The sequence below is a fragment of the Heterodontus francisci genome, chromosome 8 (assembly GCF_036365525.1).
Source record: "Heterodontus francisci isolate sHetFra1 chromosome 8, sHetFra1.hap1, whole genome shotgun sequence".
NCBI lineage: Eukaryota > Metazoa > Chordata > Chondrichthyes > Heterodontiformes > Heterodontidae > Heterodontus > Heterodontus francisci.
In genome coordinates this window covers 17,769,443-17,793,847 of record NC_090378.1, presented here as the reverse complement: position 1 = coordinate 17,793,847, position 24,405 = coordinate 17,769,443, and the positions used below count along the sequence as shown (strand labels likewise).

Below are 24,405 nucleotides of genomic sequence, written 5' to 3'. Positions count from 1 at the left end.
GAAAACCCATTGAAGTGAACAGATCTTTTTTTTTCTGACGTAGAGACACAGGTGGCATTTTATTTAAACAACTGGTGACTCACTGGAAATAAGTGAGATTTGGTAGATCTAATTATGGCACAAACCACTCTAAACTACAGGTCACAGTGGTGGGGTCGTGTTACACCTGGAATGAGGTACGGGAATAATGTACTGGTCAAGAGGCCTTACTTAAAGACCCTTTCGAATCTGTGGCTGAACATTCCACAGAACTTTCTGATATCAAGCTTCATACCTGTGGAGGTGGGTTCACCTTTGAAAAGGCCCTTAGTACGCAGAATTGTCCTTCTCCCAAACCGTGTGGATGCCTTTGCAACCTATTTGTAACCAGTTGCCATTATTTAGGCCTGTATTCTGAACAAAACACCACAGCATCGCAGCATTAATGGAACACTGCATGTCCTTGCTTACTTAATATTTTTCAAGGAAAATATCGCACTGTTCGAGTAAGATCACATTTTTGGCACCACCATCTGCTCACAGCAGGTAGTGCAGCAGCATTTGACAATGCAGTGTTAAAGCAATATTCCCAAGGCCTACAATTCCCTTAACCTTGAGAACGCACCTGAAAAATATACTTTTGTACCCTATTTCACCAAAAAAGTAACAGCCCTTTAACTGTCTTCAAGAGACCAAGCTTACTGTTCCCCAGAGGAGCACAATTCCAGCCTTGCTCATTTAAGAGAGCTTCCTCCCTTCCCCCCATCACCACAGTATTCTGCAGTAATCTCTTTTGATGCAAGTTTTGCTTTACAATGCAATGCACTCTGATTAAAATGTTTAATATTAAATAGAGACTACAGACTAGCGTTGGTGACCTGCAGTGGTATGTCAACTCCAGTTTTTAAAAATTCGTTCATGGGATTTGGACGTCGTTGGTGCATTGATGCAGTGCATCTTGTAGACGGTACACACTGCTGCCACTGTGCGTCAGTGGTGGAGGGAGTGAATGTTTGTAGATGGGGTGCCAATCAAGCGGGCTGCTTTGTCTTGGATGGTGTTGAGCTTCTTGAGTGTTGTTGGAGCTGCACCCATCCAGGCAAGTGTCACAATTTAAAGCCAGTGATAGGCAAATAGCATGAAGCAAGTCTCATAGTCCAGCTTAAAGGATCTGTTCCATCAGTCCTGCCCCCTAATTGTGTTGCTCCATGCCAGGGCTCCTCAGCCCCACATTCATCTGCCTGGTTCTGCACTGTATTTTCAATTGATTCCTCCTTTCAGTTTTCTTCTGTTACATACTCTGCAACCTTCAACCTACTGACCAGAAAAGACCCTTTTCTTACTTGAGCCCTAGATTTTCTTGCTTGATCGCAGGATATATTGCCTTCAGCAGAACTGAATTATTTTTTTATCTTTAATCCACACAGTGGCATCAATCTGTTTCATTTTGGACGCCATCATCTGGTCACAGTAACTAGTGCAGCAGCATTTGCCACAATTCAGTAAAATGCCTGAAATGCTTTTCTGAAATAGACTCGATCCAGGGACACATAAATCACTTCATCTTCTTCAGGGATTCCCTTAAACCAATGAACATTGAGAAATTCTGCAAACTGCACGTGCTCAGAATAGGCATATAGAGTTGGCAACTCATTTCCACTGTTAGGTGGAAAAATAACCACTCGGAAACTCTGCTACCTTTGGGTACATAATCTGAAAGATGGGAAACTGTCACAAATTGCTACATATTTTAAAAAGACTTGGTTTTTGCTGTTTAATGATATATTTGAGAATTTTATGAGTTCAGAAGGCCAAAAATCAGAGTATTTGTTGAATTTGTTTTCATTGTTCTATTTGGCAAGTTTGCTTTTGCCCTTGTTTTGTGCCGAGATAACTTGCTTTTGAGATAGACTGAGGCTTTCATAGAATCAGAATGGTTACAACACAGAAGGAGGCCATTCAGCCCATCGTGTCTATGCTGGCTCTCTGCAAGAGCAACTCAGCTAGTCCCATTCCCCCACCTTTTCCCCATAGCCCTGCAGATCATTTTTCTTCAGAAAATTATCCAATTCCCTGTTGAAAACCATGACTGAATCTGCCTCCACCACATTCTCAGCCAGTGCATTCCAGTTCCTAACCACTCGCTGCGTAAAAAAGCTTTTCCTCATATTGAATCTAGTTCTTTTTCCAACTACCTTAAATTGGTTTTCCTCTGGTTCTCAACCCTTCCACCAATGGCAACAGTTTCTCCCTCTCCATACTGTTCAGACCCCTCATGATTTTGAACACCTCTATCAAATCTCCTCTCAACCTTCTCTCAGGAGAACAACCCCAGCTTCTCCAATTTATCCTCGTAACTGAAGTCCATCATCTGTGGAACTACTCTCATAAATCTTTACTGCACCCTCTCCAATGCCTTTACATCCTTCCTAAAGTGTGGTGCCCAGAATTGGACACAATTCTCCTGTTGAGGCCAAACCAGTGTTTTACACAGGTTCACCATAAGCTTTGAAGTAAAAACTTTAATGAAGGTGTTAAAAATAATTCAATGGATGTGGTTAATGTTGTGAAGTATGCAGACTTTTGTTTTTTATTGTTTAATAATATTTTTGGACATTAGAAATTTCAATTATTGAAAAATGGACAAAATGATTTTTTTTAAAGTATTGAATGGTTTGATTGGTTCTTTTTGATCATCCTTTAGATGGTTTCTCTTTTGTGGCCACTTCCTTTATTTATGGTTACATTCTCTACATCTTCATTTTTGATTTACTGTTTTTAATCTGATTCAATCATCAAAATGCAATGGCATAAGAATATAAGAAATAGGAGCAGGAGTAGACCATTCAGCCCCTCAAGCCTGCCCCATCATTCAATAAGATCATGGCTGATCTGACCCAGGCCTCAACTCCTCTTTCGGGCCTGCTCTGCATAACCCTCGGCTCCCCAAGATTTCAAAAATCTATCTACCTCCTCCTTAAATACATTTAGTGACCTAGCCTCCACAACTCTCTGGGGTAGAGAATTCCAGAGATTCACCACTCTCAGAGAGAAGAAATTCTTCCGCAGCTCAGTTTTAAATGTGTGCCCCCTTATTCTGTAACTATGTCCCCTAGTTCGAGATTTCCCCACCAGTAAAACATATTCTCAACATCTACCCTGTCAAGCCCCCTTAGAATCTTATATGTTTCAGTAAGATCACCTCTCATTCTTCTAAACTCCAATGAATAAAGGCCTAACCTGTTTAGCCGTTCTTGATAGGACAACCCCTTCATCCCAAGAATCAGCTGAGTGAACCTTTTCTGAACAGCCTCCAATGCTAGTATATCCTTCCTTATATACGGGGACCAAAACTGTACGCAGTACTCCAGGTGTGGCCTCACCAACACCCTGTACAGTTGTAACAAGACTTTCCTATTTTTAAACTCTAACCCCCTAGCAATAAAGGACAAAATTCCATTTGCCTTCCTAATTACTTGCTGCACCTGCATGCTAACCTTTTGTGTTTCATGTACAAGAATACTCAGATCTCTCTGTACTGCAGTATTTTGTGGTCTTTCTCCATGTAAATAATAATCTGCCTTTTTATTCTTCCTACCAAAGTGGATTACCTCACACTTCCCCGCATTGAACACCATCTGCCAAGTTGTTGCCCACTCACTTAACCTAACTATATCCCTTTGCAGATTCTTTGTGTCCTCATCACAACATGCCTTCCCACGTATTTTTATATTGTCTGCAAATTTGGATACACTACACTCTGTCCCTTCCTCCAAGTCATTAATATAGATAGTAAATAGTTGAGGCCCTAGGACCAATCCTTGTGGCACCCCACTAGTTAAGGTTTTCAAACCTGAAAAAAGACCCATTAATACTGACTCTCTGCCTTCCGTGTGTTAGCCAATCCTCAATCCACGGCAACACGTTACCCCCAATACCCTGAGCTCTTATTTTGTGCAATAACCTTTTATGTAGCACCTTATCGAAAGCCTTCTGAAAATCCAAATACTCCACATCTACCGGTTCCCCTTTATCCACTCTGCTTGTTATATCCTCAAAGAACTCTAACAAATTTGTCAAACATGATTTCCCTTTCATAAAACCATATTGACTCTGTCTGATTGCATTATGTTTTTCTAAATATCCTGCTATTTCTTCCTTAATAATGGACTCTAGCATTTTCCCAATGACAGATGTTAAGCTAACTGGTCTGTAGTTTCCTGCTTTCTGTCTTCCTCCTTTCTTGAATAGGGGGTGTCACATTAACGGTTTTCCAATCTGCTGGTACCCTACAGGAATCCAGTGAGTTTTGGTATATTGCGACCAATGCCTCCACTATCTCTGCAGCCACTTCTTTTAAAAGCCTTGGATGCAGGCCATCAGGTCCTGGCGACTTGTCTGCCTTTAGTCCCATCAGTTTTTCCAGCACCTTTTCCCTCGTGATAGAGATTGTTACAAGTTCCTCCCTCCCATTTACACCTTGCTCATCTATTATTGTTGAGATGTTTATAGTGTCCTCCACCATGACGACCGATGCAAAATATTGGTTTAAATTATCTGCCATTTCCCTGTTCCCTGTTATTATTTCCCCAGTCTCATCCTCTAAGGGCCCCACACTTACTTTAGTTACTCTCTTCCTTTTTATATACCCATAGAAGCTCTTGCTGTTTGGTTTTATATTTCTTGCCAAATTACTCTCATAATCAATTTTCTCCCTCTTTATTAGTTTTTTAGTCATCCGCTGCTGGTTCCCTAAAAAATTCCCAATCCTCTGGCCTACCATTAGCTTTCCTGGCTTTGTACGCCTTTGTTTATGATTTGATACTCTCCTTAACTTCCTTTGTTATCCACGGGTGATTCATCATTCTCATTGAGTCCTTCATTCTGACCAGAATAAATATTTGCTGAGTGTTATGAAATATCTGCTTAAAAACCTGCCACTGCTCATCTACTGACTTCCCCTGTAGTCTATTTTCCCAGCCCGCTTTAGACAACTCTTTCTTCATAACTCTGTAATTGCCCTTGTTTAAGTTGAAGACGCTGGTTTGAGACCCGAGTTGCTCACCCTCAAACTGAATTTGAAATGCTACCATGTTATGATCGCTTCCCCCTAGAGGGTCCTTAACTACGAGATCTCTTATTAATCCTACCTCATTACACATTACCAAATCTAAAATAGCCTGTTCCCGGGTAGGTTCTGCAAGGCATTGTTCTAAAAAACAATCCCTGATGCACTCTACAAATTCGTCTTCCGTGTTAGCCTTGCCAATTTGATTTGTCCAGTCTATATGCAGATTGAAATCACCCATGATAATTGTGCCCTTCCTAAACCCCTCCATTATTTCCTGATTAATACTCTGTCCTACAGAGAGGCAACTCCTCGAGGGCCTATAGACTACTCCCACTCATGATTTCTTTCCCTTGCTATTCTTTATTTCCACCCAAACTGATTCTACATCACGATCTATTACACCTATATCATTACTCACAACTGCACTGATCCCTTCCTTTAATAACAAAGCTACCCCACCTCCTTTTCCTTTCTGCCTATTCTTCTGGAACATCGAATATCCTTGAACATTGAGTTTCCAGTCCTGGTCATCCTGCAACCACATCTCAGTGATAGCTATCAAATCATGTTCATTTATTTTTATTTGTGCCGTCAGCTCATCTATCTTGTTACAAATGCTACATGCATTCAGATAAAGAGCCTTAAGCTTTGACTTTTTACTATTTTTACCTACTCTGGTTCTAATTTCTGCTTGTATTCTCTTCCTGTCACTCTCTGATTAATGTATGCCCCTTCACTACCCTGCACCTCTGCTCTCTCGTTACCTTTTGACTTTTTAAACTAAACCATCCCCCCCACTGTTTAGTTTAAAGCCTTATCTACAACCCTAGTTATACGATTCGCCAGGACACGGGTCCCAGCATGGTTCAAGTGAAGCCCATCCCAACAGAACAGCTCTCTCTTTCCCCAATACTGGTGCCAGTGTCCCATGAATTGGAACCCATTTTTCCCACATCAATCTTCGAGCCACACATTTACTTCTATAATCTTATTTACCCTAGGCCAATTTGCATGTGGCTCGGGTAGTAATCCGGAGATTATTACCTTTGTGGTTCTGCTTTTTAATTTAGCCCCGAGCTGCTCATAGTCCCTCAACAGAACCTCTTTCCTAGTCCTACCTATGTCGTTGGTACCTATGTGGACCACGACAACTGGATCCTTCCCCTCCCACTCCAAGTTCCTCTCTAGCCCAGAAGAGATGTCCTTAACCTTGGCACCAGGTAGGCAACACAGCCTTCGGGACTATCTTTGCTGCAAAGAACAGTATCTATTCTCCTAACTATGCTATCCATTTTTACTACAACATTTCTCTTTTCTCCCCCCACTTGAATGGCACTCTGAACCACGGTGTTGTGGTCAGTTTGCTCATCCTTCCTGCAGTCTGTGCCCTCGTCCACACCGGGAGCAAGAACCTCGTACCTATTGGATAAGGGCACTGGCTGAGGCTCCTGCAAATCTAAATTCTGGATCCCCATACCTGCCTCACTCGCAGTCACACCCTCCTGTCCCTGACCACGGTCCAAATTTGATGTAATTGATCTAAGGGGTGTGACTGTCTCCTGAAACACAGTGTCCAGGTAACTCTCCCCTCCCTGATGTGTCGCAGCGTCTGCAGCTTGGACTCCAGCTCATCAACTCTGAGCTGAAGTTCCTCGAGCAGCCATCACTTGCTGCAGATGTGGCCACCGTGGATCACAGCGGCAACCACCAGCTCTCACATACTACAGCTGCAACACATCGCCTGCCCAGCCATCTCTATTCGATTTAATTAATTAATTTAGATCTCAGTATTTAAAAAAAAAGAAATATTTAAGTATACTCTTATCCTGTAATGACGTCGCCTGATTTAAATCACTTGGCCAAAACAAAAAAGAGACACAGAAGAAATATCCACCAATCACTTACCAGCTCTCCTGTGACGTCACACTTCAATTTTGTTGGTCAAGCAGGTCTACAGTTCCACTGAACAGAGCCTCTCTCACCGCCACCGCTTCTGGTCTCAGTCTCCGCTCTTTATATCCTGGCTCCTCTTGCCTGTTCCTGCTCTCACCGCCACCGCTTCTGGTAAAAGCATGACTTAAGAAAACAAGATACTTACATGTAGTAAGTAGCACATAATAGGAATTGTGTATAGATACAGGACTTCAATTAGATTGATTAATTTTTTTAATTCTTGCATGGGATGTGAGAAACGCTGGCAAGGCCTGTATTTGTTGCTCATCCCTAATTGCCGTTGAGAAGGTGGTGGTGAGCCACCATCCTGAACTGCTGCAGGCCATGTGGGGTAGGTACACACACAGTGCTGTTAGGAAGGGAGTTCCAGGATTTTGACCCAGTGACAGTGAAGGAACAACAATATAGTTCTAAGTCAGGATGGTTCGTGGCTTGGAGGGGCACTTACAGGTGGTGGTGTTCCCACGCATCTGCTGCCTTTGTCCTTCTAACTGTTAGAGGTCACGAGTTTGGAAGGTGCTGCTGAAGGAGGCTTGGTGAGTTGCTGCAGTGCATCTTGTAGATGGTACACACAGCTACCGCTCTGTGCCGGTGGAGGAGGAGTGAATGTTTAAGGTGGTACCAATCAAGTGGTCTGCTAAGTCCTGGATGGTGTCGAGCTTCTTGAGTGTTGTTGGAGCTCACACATCCAGGAAAGTGGAGAGTATTCCATCACACTCTTGACTTGTGCCTTGTAGATGGTGGACAGGCTTTGGGGAGTCAGGAGGTGAGTTACTCGCCTCAGGATTCCTAGCCTCTGAACTGCTCTTGTAGCCACAGTATTTATATGGCTGGACCAGTTAAGTTTCTGGTCAATGGTATCCCCCAGTATGTTGATGGTAGGGGATTCAGTGATGTTAATGCTGTTGAATGTCAAGGGAAGATGGTTAGATTCTCTGAGATAGTTATTGCCTGGCACTTGTATGGCACGAATGTTACTTGCCACTTATCAGCCCAAGCTTGAATGTTGTCCAGATCTTGCTCCACGTGGACATGGGATGATTCAGTACCTGAGGAGTCGTGAATGGTGCTGAACATTGTGCAATCATCAGCGAACCTCATCGCTTCTGACCTTATGATGGAGGGAAGGTCATTGATGAAACAGTTGAAGATGATTGGGCTAGGACACTACTCTGAGGAACTCTTGCAGTGATGTCATGGGGCTTAGATGCTTGGCCTCCAACAACCACAACCATCTTCCTTTGTGCTAGTTAGGGCTTCAACCAGTGGAGTTTTCGTCCTGATTCCCATTGACTCCAGTTTTGCTAGGGCTCCTTGATGCCATACTCGGTCAAATGTTGCCTTGTGTCAAGGGCAGTCACTCTCACTTCAAAATGGAGCACCTGAAAAAGACAATCCCACCAAAATTGCTCCATACACCGCGGCAGTTCACTTCCAGGTTTTAGGAACATAGGAGCAGGAGTAGGCCATTCAGCCCATCGAGCTCAATGAATGAGCTTCCACAGCCCTCTGGGGTAGAGAATTCCAAAGATTCACAACCTTCTGAATAAAGAAATTTCTCCTCACCTCTCTCCAAGGTGGTTGCCCCCTTATTTTGAAATTGTGCCCGCTGGTTCTAGACTCCACAACCAGGGGAAACATCTACCTACGTTTCCTAGATTACAACAGTGACTACATTACCTGCATCTACCCTGTCTATCCCTTTAAGTATTTTGTTGGGTTGGCTGGAGGTTTGGCTAATAAGCAGGCAGAAAAAAATGCATTGCTTCGAAGTAATCTCCTGTATATTTACCGAATTCTGTTTCTCTGTAAGCATATATCATGTCATCGTGTACCTTAGGTTGCACAGCAACCCAAATACAGCAATAAAAATTTTCATCACTTTGTCCCTACTACCACAATATAATGACAGCAAATTCGACTGGAATACAGTGTACAAGGCAGTAAGCTTCCATAACCAAATGCATGCTATAATAACCCTAATTTAGTCGGGGACAGTTACGTCTTTATTTCAATTGTTGGAAGTGAGTTCAACAGACAGGAGAATTAAGGGGTGAAGCTTTCCATCACTATTTGAGGTTTTGGTCCAATACAGAACATAGAAGTGCATGTGAACAGCAGTTTTTGTGTTCCTGGCATAAACAAGAAGGCCTGACTCTGGTAAACTTTGACCAAATTGTTGGATCCTTGAAGTTGTGTATCTTTTTTCACCAGATGAGGCTCCATTACCTTGTCTTGATTAACCTCATATCAGTATCAACCTTGCTTCAGTTAGTAGCATTCTTGCCTGAGTCAGAAGTTTGTGGGTTCAGGTCCTACCCTAGTGACTTGAACACAAAAATCTAGACTGACACGCCAATGCAGAACTGAAGGAGTGCTGCACTGTCAAAGGCACTTTGTCAGGTGGATGTAAAAGATCCCATGGCATTATTTTGAAGAACAGGGGAGTTCTCCTGTTGGCCTGGTCAACATTTAGCACTTAATCAATATCACTTAAAAAATTATTTGGTCATTTATTGCTTTTTGTGGGAGCTTGCTATGCACAAATTAGCTGCTGCGTTTCCTAGATTACAACAGTGACTACACTTCAAAAGTACTTAATTGGCTGTAAAGCACTTTGGGACTTAGTGAGGTCATGGAAGGTGCTGCATAAATTAATGTCTTTTTCTTATTTAGCTTCCCATTAAATACCCCTGATTCCTCTTTCCAATCCACACCCCATTCCCACATGGGAGAACGTTTGATCCTACTGTGGAAATTAGGGATTCATACCTTGCAGGGATGAGAGAGTTTGGCACATTGAAGCTTTTGGATGTCGACCATTTCAGGGGAAGACCGACCTAGTGCATTCCATCCTGGGAACTTTATTCATTTCTCTTTATGACTCATAGATCTCTTATTAGCAGCAATTCCCTCAGTCCGACTTGTAGGAGCAACAGCAGCAGTTAAAATGGCTCGACCAAACTTTACACTCCCAGTTGCAGCTAACTTTAAATAGTCCTGGTTGATGAATGTTTATAGATCATTCTATGTTATTTTACATTGCCTAAGACAGCATGCTCAATATTAGTCAACACTGTACATAGTTGTTCAATAAGTTTCAGCTGTGCCTATTCTCCCCCTTCTTGCTCTCCAATGGATAGATTTAGCAAACTGCATTGCTTTACTTAGTGACAAGGCTACTCTGTGCATTTCCTCCATTGAGCATAATTTACTAACTTCCTGGATTTCATTCTGTATATACTAGAACACTTACTTGTAAAGCACTTACATCACAAAAGCATTTTACACAAGATGAATTTTGGAGTGGAGTGATTTTTAAAAAATCTCAGATGGATGTAAAAGATCCCTATATTTCTAAGAAAAGTAGTTATCCCTGGTGCCCTGGCCAACCTCTATCCCTCAATCAACATAAAAGTGCAGATATCGGTTGCTGTTTGTGGGAGTTTGCTGTGTGCAAATTGGCTGCAACGTTTCCTACGTTACAAACGACACTTCAAAAAGTACTTCATTGCTGAGAGTTTGGGATATCCAGAGGTTGTGAAAGGCACCATTTAAATGCAAGTTTTTTTTTTCTGATGTAGGTAAACATAAATCTTTCCTTACAACCTACTTCTTTGACCAACCTTTTTGCCATCTGTCCTAAATCTCCTTATTTGTCTCTGTCAAATTGTGTTTTTTTAATGCTCCTGTGAAGTTTTACTATGTTAGAAGCGCTATATAAAATAAAGGTTGTCGTATATTAATTTGCTCATTAGATAGTGGTCTCATTACCTGCAATACATTCCTGTTCTGCTCCATCTCATCAGGTATCCATTTAATTACAGTTTATTGTAACCTTAAGCCCATAACCCTTGCCTAACAAAAATCTGTTTTGCAATTATGAACTGATGCCCCAGTCTCAACAGCTTTTAGAGGGACAGAGTTCCAAATTTCCCTCACTGTTGGTGAGAAGTGCTTCCCGACATCATCTCTGAATAGCCTAACCCTAATTTTAAGGATATTCCCCCTTGTTCTGGACTCCCCCAGCAAAGGAAATTGTTCTCTCTACATAGGTGGAATAGAAAACAATGTGAACAAATAGTTTGTTAATTTGATGTTTGACCCAGTAACGGACTGGGACCAATTATTTTGGACAGTGACTGTTGCCTATTTGGGAACAATTAGATACAAATATCCCTTCAAAAAGAATTCCAAACAAGATTGGTTGTTTGGCAAGCTGCCACAATTACATACAAAGCAATGATTTGGAAAACTGTTTCAACATGAAAGTAAAGCTAAAAACAAAGGAGCAATGTCTGGCATTATAGCTTTGGATTTACTAGCAACAGATCATTAAACAATTAACTAGAATATTACATTAACCATTATAGGTATGGCCTTCCTGACCTTGGAAACAAGTTCAGTCGACACATACAAATTAGCTGCACTGGGATTAGAACAAAATTATCTGGGACAATTCCCCTCAAAGTAATTTACCGTTGTGCTGCTATTGTGATCAAGTGACATTGTCCCACTCTGGACTGAGAGTTTTAGACAGATTTACACTATTCTTACCTAAGGTCACAGTTCTCTCTCCACAGATACTGCCAGACCTGCTGAGTATTTCCAGCACTTTGTTTATATGCTTGTTTACATAGCCTGGCAAAATGCACGTGCACAAAGTTCCCCTTCCTGCTGTTAAATAAAAATCAAATGTTTGGAAAGCGCAGATGGGAGAACAGTCACCCTCCAAACACTTCAACTTTTAAGAGTTTACTGCACTGAAACAGGCTATTTGGCCCACCTGGTTCATGCTGGTCTATGCTCCACATGAGTTTCCTCTCACACTCTTTATCTCACCCTATCAGCATATTGTTCTATTCCTTTCTCCCTTGTGTTTATCCAGCTTCCCCTTAAATGCATCTATTCACCTCAACTACTCCCTGGTGGGTAGCGAGTTCCACATTCTCACCACTCTCTGGGTAAAGACATTTCGCCTGAATTCCCTTTTGGATTTATTAGTGATGATCGTATTTATGGCCCCACCCACAAATGGAAATATCTTCTCTGTCTACCCTATCAAACCCTGGGGTCATCCCTCAGTCTTCTCTCTTCTAGTGAAAAGAGCCCCAGCCGGTTCAATCTTTCCTGAATTATAACAGCTCAGTTCTGGCATCATCTTTGTAAATCTTATTTTGCACCTTCTCCAGAGGCTATATATCCCTTTTATAATATGCAGAATTGCTGAAATCCAACTGTGATCTAACCAAGGTTCAATACAAGTTTGACATAACTTCTCGAAATGAACTCGTGCTCAGTTTGCTTTTTTTATGCCTGATTAATTGTGCAATCATTTTTAATATCTATTCAAATTCCATTTGCAATTGACTGATTGGGGCAGATATTAAAAAGTGCTAAGAAAGGAAATTCAATGGAGCATTTAGTAAAATAGGTTTGACATCACACCGTGCGGTGCTTGAGCAGGATACAAGCCCCTCCATAGAATCGATCATTTCTTTCCAGAATTAGATCAGGCCCTGTCAGACAATTTACACTGTTGGGGTCAGGGTGAGGCAGAAACTGTTTCACAGAAACTCATCAGCACAAGCGCACCCAAAACTTTGTTCGGAACCGCACCCTTCATTCTTTGCCTGGAGGAGGCCGCACTGAGATCTTAAGAGCAATAACCAGAGCAACACACAACCATGCACCACTGGAAGAAAGTTGAAGAATCAAAATAAGCTGACACTAGTAATCTAACATCTACCTTGATTCCAACCATCACATACCAGTATTGTGTAAAACTTGGTGACAGAGCTCAAAGTCTACATAGCTTTTCTGGCTTGACACACAACACGACACTCTATCACTGAGCGAAGAGCACAGCATTCCCCAATGGTGTCACTTTTCCATCTCGAGTTTCTGCTAGCACTAGGGATAGCAGTGATGACTCTAGAGGACTGAATGTTCCTGATTTTAAAAATATCTCTACCTTGCATGGGATGTTTTGATCCAGGAGCTCAAGTTTGAAAGAAAACTCACTTACCTTTTGGCAGGTGCATCATGGAACTGCCAGGGGGTGAAATCTGAAGTATTAATGTAGCTGTCTCTCAACTTCTCCATTCTTTTAGAAATAGTCAATGCCAGGACGAATAGTTTGGCTGATAGCAAAGTATCTTTGGTTTCAAATGAGGTCAGTGTCGATAAAAGGGCCAGTGGCCCCAGCTAAAGGAAAACACCACAGTGTCCCCTCTTAAAATCAGCTAGCCAGCCATGTGCTGCCAGTGGCTTCCTATAACAGAAAGGATAGGACTGAAGAAGCCAGTGCAGGGAGAAATTTCTTAATGTGGTCCATTCTAAGCATTTTCACCCAAACCACATACAACCCCACGGCTTCACTAACAGGACACTTTAATGTACTACTTCAGTGGTTCTCAAGTCTAAGCAGCAAAATCATAACAGAAACAAGATTTTTGGCAATTTGTTTTATTTTGACAATGCTGTACATCAACTTTAACATTTAGTCAAGCACATGTAATTTATAAGCTAAATTCCACGTTTCTGGTAATAAGAAAGTTTTAGAAATACACGGACTTTGTATTCAAGTTGGTTTAATTAAGAAATGCATTTCCAACCACTAAAGTATGCAAGTTATTTTAGTTAATGAAATATTAAATAGAAAATGAAGCAGATATCTTGCAGCAAATAATATTCATGGCACAAAAATATTCAAAGTTTTCAAAAGCAAGGGTTTATATATTCGCTTTGATGATCATTGTGGCCAACATGCAACTTTTGCCATACATGGAATTCAACTGATCCCTAGTATTTCAGGGACCATTTGTGTGGAAGACATTTCATAAATTCCTTTATACAAAGTTAGCTGTAATTAAATATATTGCAATTACAACCAGTAGGAAAGACTCAGATAGATACACATTTAGTTTAGTAGCTCCAAATATGTAATGGGAACTTTTCCTTTCTGATTTCCTCTTTCACCCATCAACCAGTCAGAGTCCATTCCCGGGATACTATAAACTGTTATTACCTGAAACAGAAACCAGGTCTATCAATCCACTAGTTGTAGCAGAGAAAAGAGAGCTGAAAGAAGAAAGCAACATGGGGAAGAGGGAGGGGAAAATGACTTAGGTGAAAAATGGAAAGTGGGAGAGGAAAGAGAAGGTTGAAAAGCGAGGGAGCGAGGGAGAAAGTGGAGAGAAACATCTAAATTACAGAACAGGAATTAAAATTACATTCCACCTATAAACACTGTATGCTGAAGGTTAGATATTGTGTCAAAGAATATTTATTCAACAGGTCTGTACATCAAACAGTGAACTTTTGCACAGATGTTCTTATAAAATACTCATAGCAATGCAACATAATAATCTGTAAAAGATATTTAAAACACCAGGTGCAGTTCTGTTCCACTAGAATCCCCTCCTTAAATGCACAATATCCATAACAGCCCACACCTGTTACAATTAACTATCATTTCCACCCCAACTCTCAGCCACTTGATCATGTTGAACCAGATCATGGTGTTCTTTTTCACCGAGTGCTGACCTTCAGACCCCACATGCCATATCCATCACCATGACCAAATATGTCCACCTCCATAACACCCTATACCCTTGCTACTATAAGCCTGCAATGCTTACTTACCTTTTTCATCACTGACTCAATTTCTTTCATGTCTTCCTCAGTAGCTTCCCATCCTTCACCTTCCATCAGCCTCAAATTATCTAAAACTCACCTGCCTTTTGTCTGTCCTGTTCACCAAATCACCCCACCCTCAGCAGCTGACACTGGTTCCCAAGCCCCAACCCAAGATTTAGAATTAACCTTTCACAAATCCCTCTTTGGGTCACATTACATCTGGAACTTCCTCTAGACATGTATCCCTTTCTGCATGCTTGCGTCTCAGATTCTGCTCTTCTGTGCATTCCCATCCGTCTTTGGCCCACAACTAGTAATGAAGCCTTCAGGTGCTTTGGCGCTACTCTTTGAACTCCTGCTCTAAATCTCTCCGTCTCTCCTTTTCTCATCTCTTAAAATCTCCTTTCATGGCTTAGTGATCATTGATCTATTTATCCTCATTTTTCTGCCCGGCTCAGCATATTTTCTACACTAAAGGCACTGTAGATAGGTTTTTGCTGCTGAACTAAAATAAGGTCGATAAGAAGCCAATTTCTCCCACTGTTTTCTTAGTAGAGGTGTAATGGGCAGAGAGATGCTAAAGTTAAAAGCGGGTAGGCTAATAAGGTCACACTTGCAGGCAATTCTTCAAAATTAGAATGCAGAACGACTAACCAAGAGTGTAATCAAGAGTTTTGGGATACGGAGTTTACCAGAAATGTCAAAATTTCAGTTGGAGTACCTAATATTCCCATGCAGTTATAGTTGGAAGTGCAGTAAAGCGTTAGATCAATAATTATGTTCAAATTGTCTTTGCTCTACAGTATTCAACAAATTATAAATGTAGTTCTATAGGCAGCAGCTTATGCTGAAGTACCATTCAGAATTTAATAATCTCTATTACTTCAGTTACAAATACTCATACATCTCAGAAAATAAACGCTGTTAAGCACTGTTTTACTGCGCATTCTACACTTAACTAGTCACAGATAATTATCATACAGGACTACTATCTCAAACACACAAAATTGAAGTAAAGTTGAGAGCATTCCATGGCAATTATCAAATTATCTCTAAAAAGCTAATCAGTGAGGCAGAAACAGGAAAGGATTCGGGAGGGGAATGGCAGTGAAAGTTATGTCCAAGGGTTAAGAACAGCACCATCAATTCAGATCAGTTTAATTTGTACCCCCAATCCGCCCTATCCTTTGATACCATTTTAGGAATTTCCCTCTGAAAAATTAAGCTCCATATTTTGACTGCTCTCCAGTTGAGTCAGAGACAGGCAGATGCGTGATTTAGACACTCGAATTTGATCAATTAAAATTACTCAGTTCCTTGAAAGTTCAGCTGAATAAGACATTTATCAGTTGAGCCACACAGACTAAGGAGGCCCTAGCAGTCTAGCAACAGTATAAATGCCAAAACTAGTCTCAAAATCCTTATGTTAGAAACAGTAACAAATAAAGGTTAAGATACCCGCTCCCAATGAATAATGGTCACTTGGATGAGGCATGAAAGGCCCACCTCTCCCTATGGAGCAATATCTGTTATCAGGAGAGATGGGGTATGGGCCAAGATAATGAAATAGAGAAACCCTGTTCAATTAGAGTGTGGATTCATAAACACAGCAGTCACACTTGGGCACTTTATTACTCACCTCATCAGCCAAAAGTGACAACTCACTGCTGTCTGCAGCATCGTAATCGTAAAGAACTCGTGCCTTTCTGGTGCCACTAGTTGACACTTTATAGTCAGTGGTACCAGCTGTGGCTATTGGACAGTTCGGTATGCATAACGGGACTGAAGATGCAGAACACGTGGGCACAGTATTAGGTGAAAGGGAAGCTGAGGCAGTCTGACTGTTGTTGGAAGAAAATGTGGTTGGAAAACTAGAAAATAAAATGTTAAGCATTAATTCAGAGGAACAACAATATATGGAGGTATATCACCCCCTTTAAATATTCAGTATTTCAGGAAGATGCCACAAGGGAAAACAAATAATGTGGGAGAGTGGAAATCAGTGACATCACCAGAAGCCATGTATCAACATATTTTGTATTAAATTTTGATTTACATCATTTTGCCTGTCTAACTTGCAACATACCGTTGAATCTATTTCTTGCTCATGGCGCTAACCATAACTCACAAGTGATGAGTTAGATATTAGAACAGGTTCTCCCTTGTAGCTGTAATCAGATCAGCCCAGCTACAGATCATATTCCAGATTATCTATGCTGTTTTGACATCAAAACAAACATATTAACAAAACCTCCCAGACCATCCTTGTATTATCTTGTCTTATGAAATGTTAATGTACATCACATGGACCTGCTAATGACCACACAATAATGAACTGCTTGAACAACGGATACGCTTAGTAAAGTGCTAACAGTTTGAAAGAACATTTCATTAAATGAGAGTCATGATTTCCAACAAAACAAAAACGATAGAGTCTTCAATATTTTAAGGGAGAGTAAGGAGGGCAAGGGGCTAAGCGAGTGAGAGAGAGAGAGCGAATCAGTGTTGGGGGGGGGGGGGGGGGGAGGAGACACAGGGAGGACAAGGGGCTGAGAGAGAGAGAGGGGGAGGGGGATAGGAGGGGCCATGACTTAAAATGAGACTAGAGTGAGTGGTCAACATTGACTGTGAATGAGAGAGAGAGAGAGAGAGAGAGAAAAAGAGAGAGAGAGAGAGAGAGAAAAAGAGAGAGAGAGAGAGAGAAAAAGAGAGAGAGAGAGAGAAAAAGAGAGAGAGAGAGAGAAAAAGAGAGAGAGAGAGAAAAAGAGAGAGAGGCGCATAGGATGGTTACATCACAGAAGGAAGCCTTTCAGCTTGTTGTGTCCATGCTGGCTCTCTGCAAGAGCAACTCCACTTGTCCAACCCTTTCCCCGTAGCCCTGCAAATTTTCTCTCTTCAGGTAATTATCCAATTCTTTTCTGAAAGCTACAATTGAATCTGCCTCCACCACACTCACGTCACATTTGGTTTTTTTGACATTCACCTTAAATCAGTATCCTCTGGTTCTCGAATCTTCCAGAAAAACGAACAGTTTCTCCTTATCTATTCTGACCAGACCTCTTGTGATTTTGAAAACCTCTATCAAATCGCCTCTCAAACTTCTATTCTCTTAGAACAACCCCAGCTTCTTCAATTTATCCACATAGCTCATGTCCCTCACCCCTGGAACAATTCTCAAATCCTTTCTGCACCCTCTCTAATGCCTTCACATCGTTCCTAAAGTGTGGTGCCCAGAATTGGACACAATACTTCAGTTGAGGCCGAATCAGTGTTTTATAAAGTGTGGTGGAAATCCCATATGCCAAACGGAAAATATTAATTTCGTCACATGGAACTTTTCCTGAAACCTTTACTGAAATGGTTTCAAATAACTTTTTAAAAAAACAGAAGAGCAGCCAAGATGACTAAGAATTTGCATGTGGAAAAACTAAAGACCCACCCGGAAGAGAGAGGTGATTACCCAGTCCAGCCAGAATAATAGAGGTGCTCTCTGATTAAATTACCTAGAATGGTTTTGTCGATGTTGATCGTCAAAAGCCATCGACACCCATTGACTTTGAAAGAGCCAAGCCCCCCTACCAAGGGGGCGGCGCAGTGGTTAGCACCGCAGCCTCACAGGTCCAACGACCCGGGTTCAGTTCTGGGTACTGCCTGTGTGGTGTTTGCAAGTTCTCCCTGTGACCACATGGGTTTCTGCCGGGTGCTCCGGTATCCTCCCACCGCCAAAGACTTGCAGGTTGATAGGTAAATTGGCCATTGTAAGATTGCCCCTAGTGTAGGTAGGGAATATGGGATTAATGTAGGAGGGGATGTGGTAGAGAATATGGGATTAATGTAGGATTAGTATAAATGGGTGGTTGATGGTCAGTATAGACTCGGTGGGCCGAAGGGCCTGTTTCAGTGCTGTATCTCTCTCTCTCTCTCAGTATGTTTGCACAGCTTGAGAGGAGAACTTTGCATTTCAACAAATCCTTCCGAAAAATTCTGTTTCAGATACAAAGAGGTGGTCATATCACATGATTTTGTGAATTGAGCCTCAGAAAGCAGATAGTAACTGAACTCCAAGGCAGGAACGTCTCTCTCTCCCTCTCCAGCAAAGTCCCAGGGAAGCCTCGGCTGCAGCTAAACCTCAAATTTACAGATCCTCACAGTCAACAAAAAGGATGGTTAAAGCCTCTCTTCAGCCTTTCCGAACCAGAAAAGCAAGCTTGAATTTTGCACGTGACCCAACGAGGATTTCAAGACTTCAATTTCAACTAAATGGGAAAAGGAGCTTTTCCAACTAAATCCTTTATTACCTTCCAAGTTGCTTCTGTAAATCAACCATATACTGGTAACACTGAGCATAGTATGTCAACTGGGCATCAACGTAGTCATGCAGACAACGAAGGTGATGCGCCTGTGGGGGAGAGAAGAGATTCATTGGTGAAAGGTTACTAAATCAGGCTATTTAGTTTTTAAATCATCTAAGAGCTAAAAGACAAATTACCGCGCTTAGAATGAAATGGTACATGCAATTACCAGTCAGGTTTTCGCAAATGGTTGTTAATGGACATCAGCAGGCACTGGATGAGACTACAGCACAATGAATAAGCAATTCAGTAAGGCCAGTGACAAGGGTGAGGAGACTTACATGCGTACTGCTAATTCCTTCAAGCAGAAGTCTTGTGATCTCTGCTTGGCGGTCAAATTCACTTTGTGTAATCCGCATTTCCTGTTCAGCCTGTGTAGGAGGATACATCACAGGAGTAAATAAATGTTCAGGCATTTGAAGTAGTAAATATCTTTTGGTGGGGGGAAAAAGCATTTCTACTTTTTAAAAATCAGACAATAGCTAAAAAATTCTGCTTGCCAAAAAAAATCTTAAACCACAAAGCAGTGCAATAATCTAATAAGAAACGTAAGAATCTAATTATTTCCTGACCAATTAACACCCCACATAAAAAAACTTATGATTTAATATTTTAAATTAAGATGGCAGCAATAACCAAACACTTACAGTATTGACTTGTGTTACATCTTTAAATGCTTGAGTTATGGAAGGACAACAATTGCACTTGGACTCCACTACTACAAATGTTTGCTCAACAAACTGACTGTACAATTAACCAATATATAGTTTATTGCAAATTAAAAATATGTATTTAGAAGCATAAATTTGAAATTGACTAAAGAGCAAAAATGAATGGTGACTGTCCCCTCAAACTTAGCAATAAAATTCTAACAGTTTATATTAATTCACTTAACAGGTTTTTCCACATTTTACTCAATTACAAATTCAATAACAAAAAAAAACTTTTCTGCTGTTTTAATCATATGAAACATTACATAAAACACAAGCTTTCAAATGGGGCTCCATGGGTTTTTGGGTTTCAACCATCAGTTACCACATTTTTGTAGCTTTCTGCACTTCACTGACTAGAATAATGTTTCTGTATATTAATAAATGTTTTCGCAATAATAGCACAGTTTTCCTTTAAATAACTGTCTTTTGCAAGTTTGGGGGGCCCCCAGAAGAAAGTCAAGCCTTGCAGGGATTTCCACAACACTGAAAAATTTGAAAGACCGTTGATCTAAAATGTAGTTATTGTAGACTTTGTGGAATGTTCACTGTCAACATGGATAACACTACACTTTTAAGAATCAATTAAAATGATTTGTCCAAAAGAAATATGTACAGAACAAATAGCTTCAAGTTCCAATTTTTACTTATATTGCGTGGAAGTAAACTGCATACACATGCTAACTCATGGGTATCTATAACTGAGAATTTGATTATCAAGCACGATTAAAACCCTAAGTGCACATCTTGACTTTACATCAATTCCTTTGAATTACACAACATCACAACTGTTGCAGTGAAGGGAATAGGTTGAATAGCAATCCATTTTAGAATTTCAAAATTAGATCAGATTGTACAGCACACAATTAGTATGTCGATGCTATTTGTTAGTGTGCTCAAAAACAGATTTTCTCTCTCTTCTTCCCCCCCCACCCCCAAACAGAAAATTCCCAACTTTAGCCCTTAGCAAAGTCAAGCTTATGCCACTCTCATGCAGCCTACTAATGCCTGACTCAACAATAAGATTGGTAGATGTTTCAGTGCAGCTCACCTACATCAGAGGGGGCGTGGAAGAGACACAGACCTATAATCCAAAAGGCAAGGGATTCAGTTGTGATTATATGGGCATTTCTGCGCAATGCATCCTGAATCTCCTTCACTGCTACAAGTATACTGCACTGGGAAGAGAAAGCCATTTTACAACAGCAGGACTACCTTTTCCTAAAAGAGCTAATTATTGGTATGTTTTCAAAATAATTTGAAGTCAGTATTTACTAATGGCTGCTACACAAATACCAGATCAAGATTCTTTTTTTAAGAAAAGCAATTCAAATATTAATCACACCAAGTTACTATGCCCTAAACACGTTATAGGTTTTAAGTTTGTTGCTACAAGAAAACAGCTTTACTTTTACTTACTTTTGTCACCTCCTCTGCCCAAAGCTGTTAAGCATTTAAACAAACAACAAAGTCACTAATTTGCAATATATTTGTGGAATGCACAGATTTTATATAAAATTGATGATCGATATACAGGTGTATTATGCTAATTACTGCCCAACAACACAGGAAACATGACAATGAAATATACCCATGAAGACAAAAATCAATTGAACTGGAGCACAACTGTTGCATGCTCTTAAACTGAACACTAGTTTTGAACTTCAGGTTAGCACCAAATTCTCTTCAGCTATGATCCACGTCACTTGTGTCACACTTTGATTTAGGTTATTTTCAATTTTTAATGACATGATTCCTAAATTCTGAATATTTTGAACAAAATACTAAAATTCTGTTTTCCAAGATTTTGAAAATTCAAATAAAATCCTACTTTTGAAGTATCAAAAAAGGGAAACCTTCAATATTGCCTAAAATCAGTAAGGCATATTAATACCCATCATAATAGTTCTCAGGAACCAAGGACTGTGTACATTATAACAGTATGCTAAAGTGAAGATCCACTATAGCATGGAAAGCAGAAACTATAGGCCTGGGTGCCCAAAGACAGATAGCACTGTAAACAGAGGCTTCAAAAAAATCCCCGATCTAAACTGCTGTGATTTACCACACCAGCTTCCTATAAATGGGAGAATGGGCCCAGACAATGGATTTCCATCATCTCTTTTGTTCAAGCAAATGATCTTGTAGGAAGATACCTATTGTCAAAGAGAATCCTCTCTGAGGCAGCTATCTCATGGTCTTGTCCAACACAAAAATGGTAATGAAATTGAATTCCCATCTTGGTGGGCCTTCCAAAGCGAAACCTTTAAAAATGTCCAATGCTGTACAAGAAGCCTCTGTCAGTATTACAAAATTATTCTGTACCATAAAATTATGGCAAACGGTTGAAAAGGAGTCAAAATGTTTGAAAGCCTGAATACTACTGCCTCATCAAAACATATTTCAAGAATTCCTAAACAGCTGTTCAGAACTCTCAGTAGCATCTCTTGAAATTATGAAGTATACCACTGATCTCTCAATAGTTGCCTAAGTCAACAAACCAATAATGAAGACTTCAAGATAGTTAGTGATGTCAAAAAAATTTAGAAATTAAATACCAATACAGTTATGAAAGGATTGGATATGGTGGATCTGCAGAAACTGATTGTACTTATTGGTGAGTCCATAACAAAGGAGCATAAATATAAGATAACCACTAGCAAAACAAAGATTTTAGGAGGAATTTCTTTACATGTGTGGTGAGAATGTAGAATATTCTGGCACATGGAGTGGTTCAAGCAGACAGCATGCTGCATTTATGAGGGAATAGAAGGGGGGCAGCATGGGAAGAGGTAATTAGAATGAGCGAAGGCTCATGTGGAGTCCAAATTCTGGCTTAGATCAGTTGGGCCAAATGGCCCATTATTGTGCTGTAGATTTTATGTAATACTGACAACTATTTTACAGGTAGTGCATTGAAGCACTTCATTCAGAGTATAAATGCTGATAACATTACACCACAGTGTTACAACATGTGGGTTTATATGTTTACACAGCAAATTTTCAGTCTTAGCCAGCTGTCCACAAAGCAGGAAGGCAAGCAGAGAGGCAGCAAACAGAGAAGTGGCATTTTCTACAGGGAGGTACAGACAACTTGTAAAAACTCATTTCCCTCCCAGCAAACACTAGCTGACAGTAAGCAATAAAACATGGTTAAAAAGTAACTTTGGGAAACATGCAAGGCTTGCAACAGTGTGATAGTATATCCTCCAGTGGGATAGTTGAGCGTTTCAGCGAGGGGAAGTAGCAGTGACCTGGTTGCTGTTAAAGATTTTATAGCTGTGAGATCCAAAGCAGTTTTGCCACAACCCCAGGAAAGGGATCCAGCATGACAATTCTGAAGGGAGGCAAAAAAAAACCTGCTACATTCACCACTAGATTTCTTGCTAACAGTTTCCACTATGTGTAGAAATCAAAAAGCATTTGAGGAGTAATGTTAAACAATCTTACTGATACACCCAAAAGGCCATCAAGAACTGCTGTCAGTTTTAGGCAGCAGTTGGGTTAGATCAAAAATTTAAAACAGTGCAATGCAAAATGTTTTCACTTTGAATTGCAGATACTTAAGCATAGCTTTGTCCATACTTTGTGACTAAAGAGCTAAACTTCATGTCTTATTTCTAGTTAAAAACCTCCTTCAGTACAGTCAAGGATGACCAAAAATCACAGGCTCTCCAAAAGATAGTGAATATTTTAATTTTGCACATGACTCCAATGCTGGTAATATTTTTTGTGAGCAACTTTTGCAAATGTTTAAGAAAATTTGATGAGAACATGCAGTACTGAAAGGGTTAATACCAAAATTATATAATTACAGAATACCAAAATTATACAATTTCAGAAGACATGGAGGGTCAGAAATGGTGATGGAATAAACACAACAAAGACAGCTATACCTCCCCTTGCTATCAAAAGGCATTCACTCAATTACAGCCAGAACATACGACTTAGAATTAAAATAAAAATGAAATTCTTTTAGCAGGACAAAACAAAAAGTAGATTTTGCCGCTCAATCCTAAAACAAATGCTTGCATATACACGTTTGGGAATTGTGGAATCAGCTTAATATTTAGAGACACCTCAAAATGTAGTGCATATGAGAAGTAGAAAGCTTCATTTCAACATTCTCTACTCACTGTAGCACCTTAGGGCTGAAATGCACAAACCCACCCACAGAAATACTGGAGGCATATAATGTTAGAGAGGAAGACAAGTTAAAATATTGAACCCCAAGGAAAAAACAAAAAAAAAAACTAGAATAAAGTCCAGTAAAATAGGAGAACAAACACTTCAAAATGAGAGAATTTCTACTTTGAATCTATCTTATCAGTTTACCGGAGGTAACAAGTACAATCTTGTCAACTCAGGATCACCTTGGGCTGTGATAGCAAGAGTAAGCATTCAAATATAAAGTCAAAACACACAAGGCTAACAAACCTTCAGCCATGTTACATGCAGCAAGTTGAGCATGTAAGAGAAATTTACCATAAAGTTGTCTCCTTCAGCCTCACAAGCGTTTAGTTGCTAGAACATTCAGGTAAAGTAGATAAGGACAAGAGACATTCATATTAGCCAACTGCAATAGCTTAAGCTGTAAAGTTGAAGAGGTGCACACTGTAAATTACTGAATGTTTTAAATGGACAGTGGAGTCAGAAGTCCTAAGAATGTAATTTTTATATCGTATGGCATAATTATGTG

The 24,405-nt window shown here is 40.3% G+C and overlaps 1 protein-coding gene across 2 annotated transcripts in view; it reads right to left on the bottom strand.

The window, feature by feature from the left end:
* Positions 1-13,455: 13,455 nt before the first annotated feature.
* The window catches only part of LOC137372668 (endophilin-B1-like), a 41,715-nt gene continuing 30,765 nt past the window's right edge, over positions 13,456-24,405 (bottom strand). Inside the window, exons 6-10 of one of the 2 annotated variants that reach the window (XM_068036710.1) lie at positions 21,126-21,149; positions 19,278-19,367; positions 18,943-19,043; positions 16,284-16,515; positions 13,456-14,033 (exon numbers count right to left, since the gene is read on the bottom strand). In XM_068036710.1, coding sequence (XP_067892811.1) covers positions 13,926-14,033; positions 16,284-16,515; positions 18,943-19,043; positions 19,278-19,367; positions 21,126-21,149 — 555 coding nt within the window. In that variant the 3' untranslated portion in view covers positions 13,456-13,925. The remainder of the gene's footprint in view (positions 14,034-16,283; positions 16,516-18,942; positions 19,044-19,277; positions 19,368-21,125; positions 21,150-24,405) is intronic. The other variant, XM_068036711.1, reaches the window with a different exon arrangement.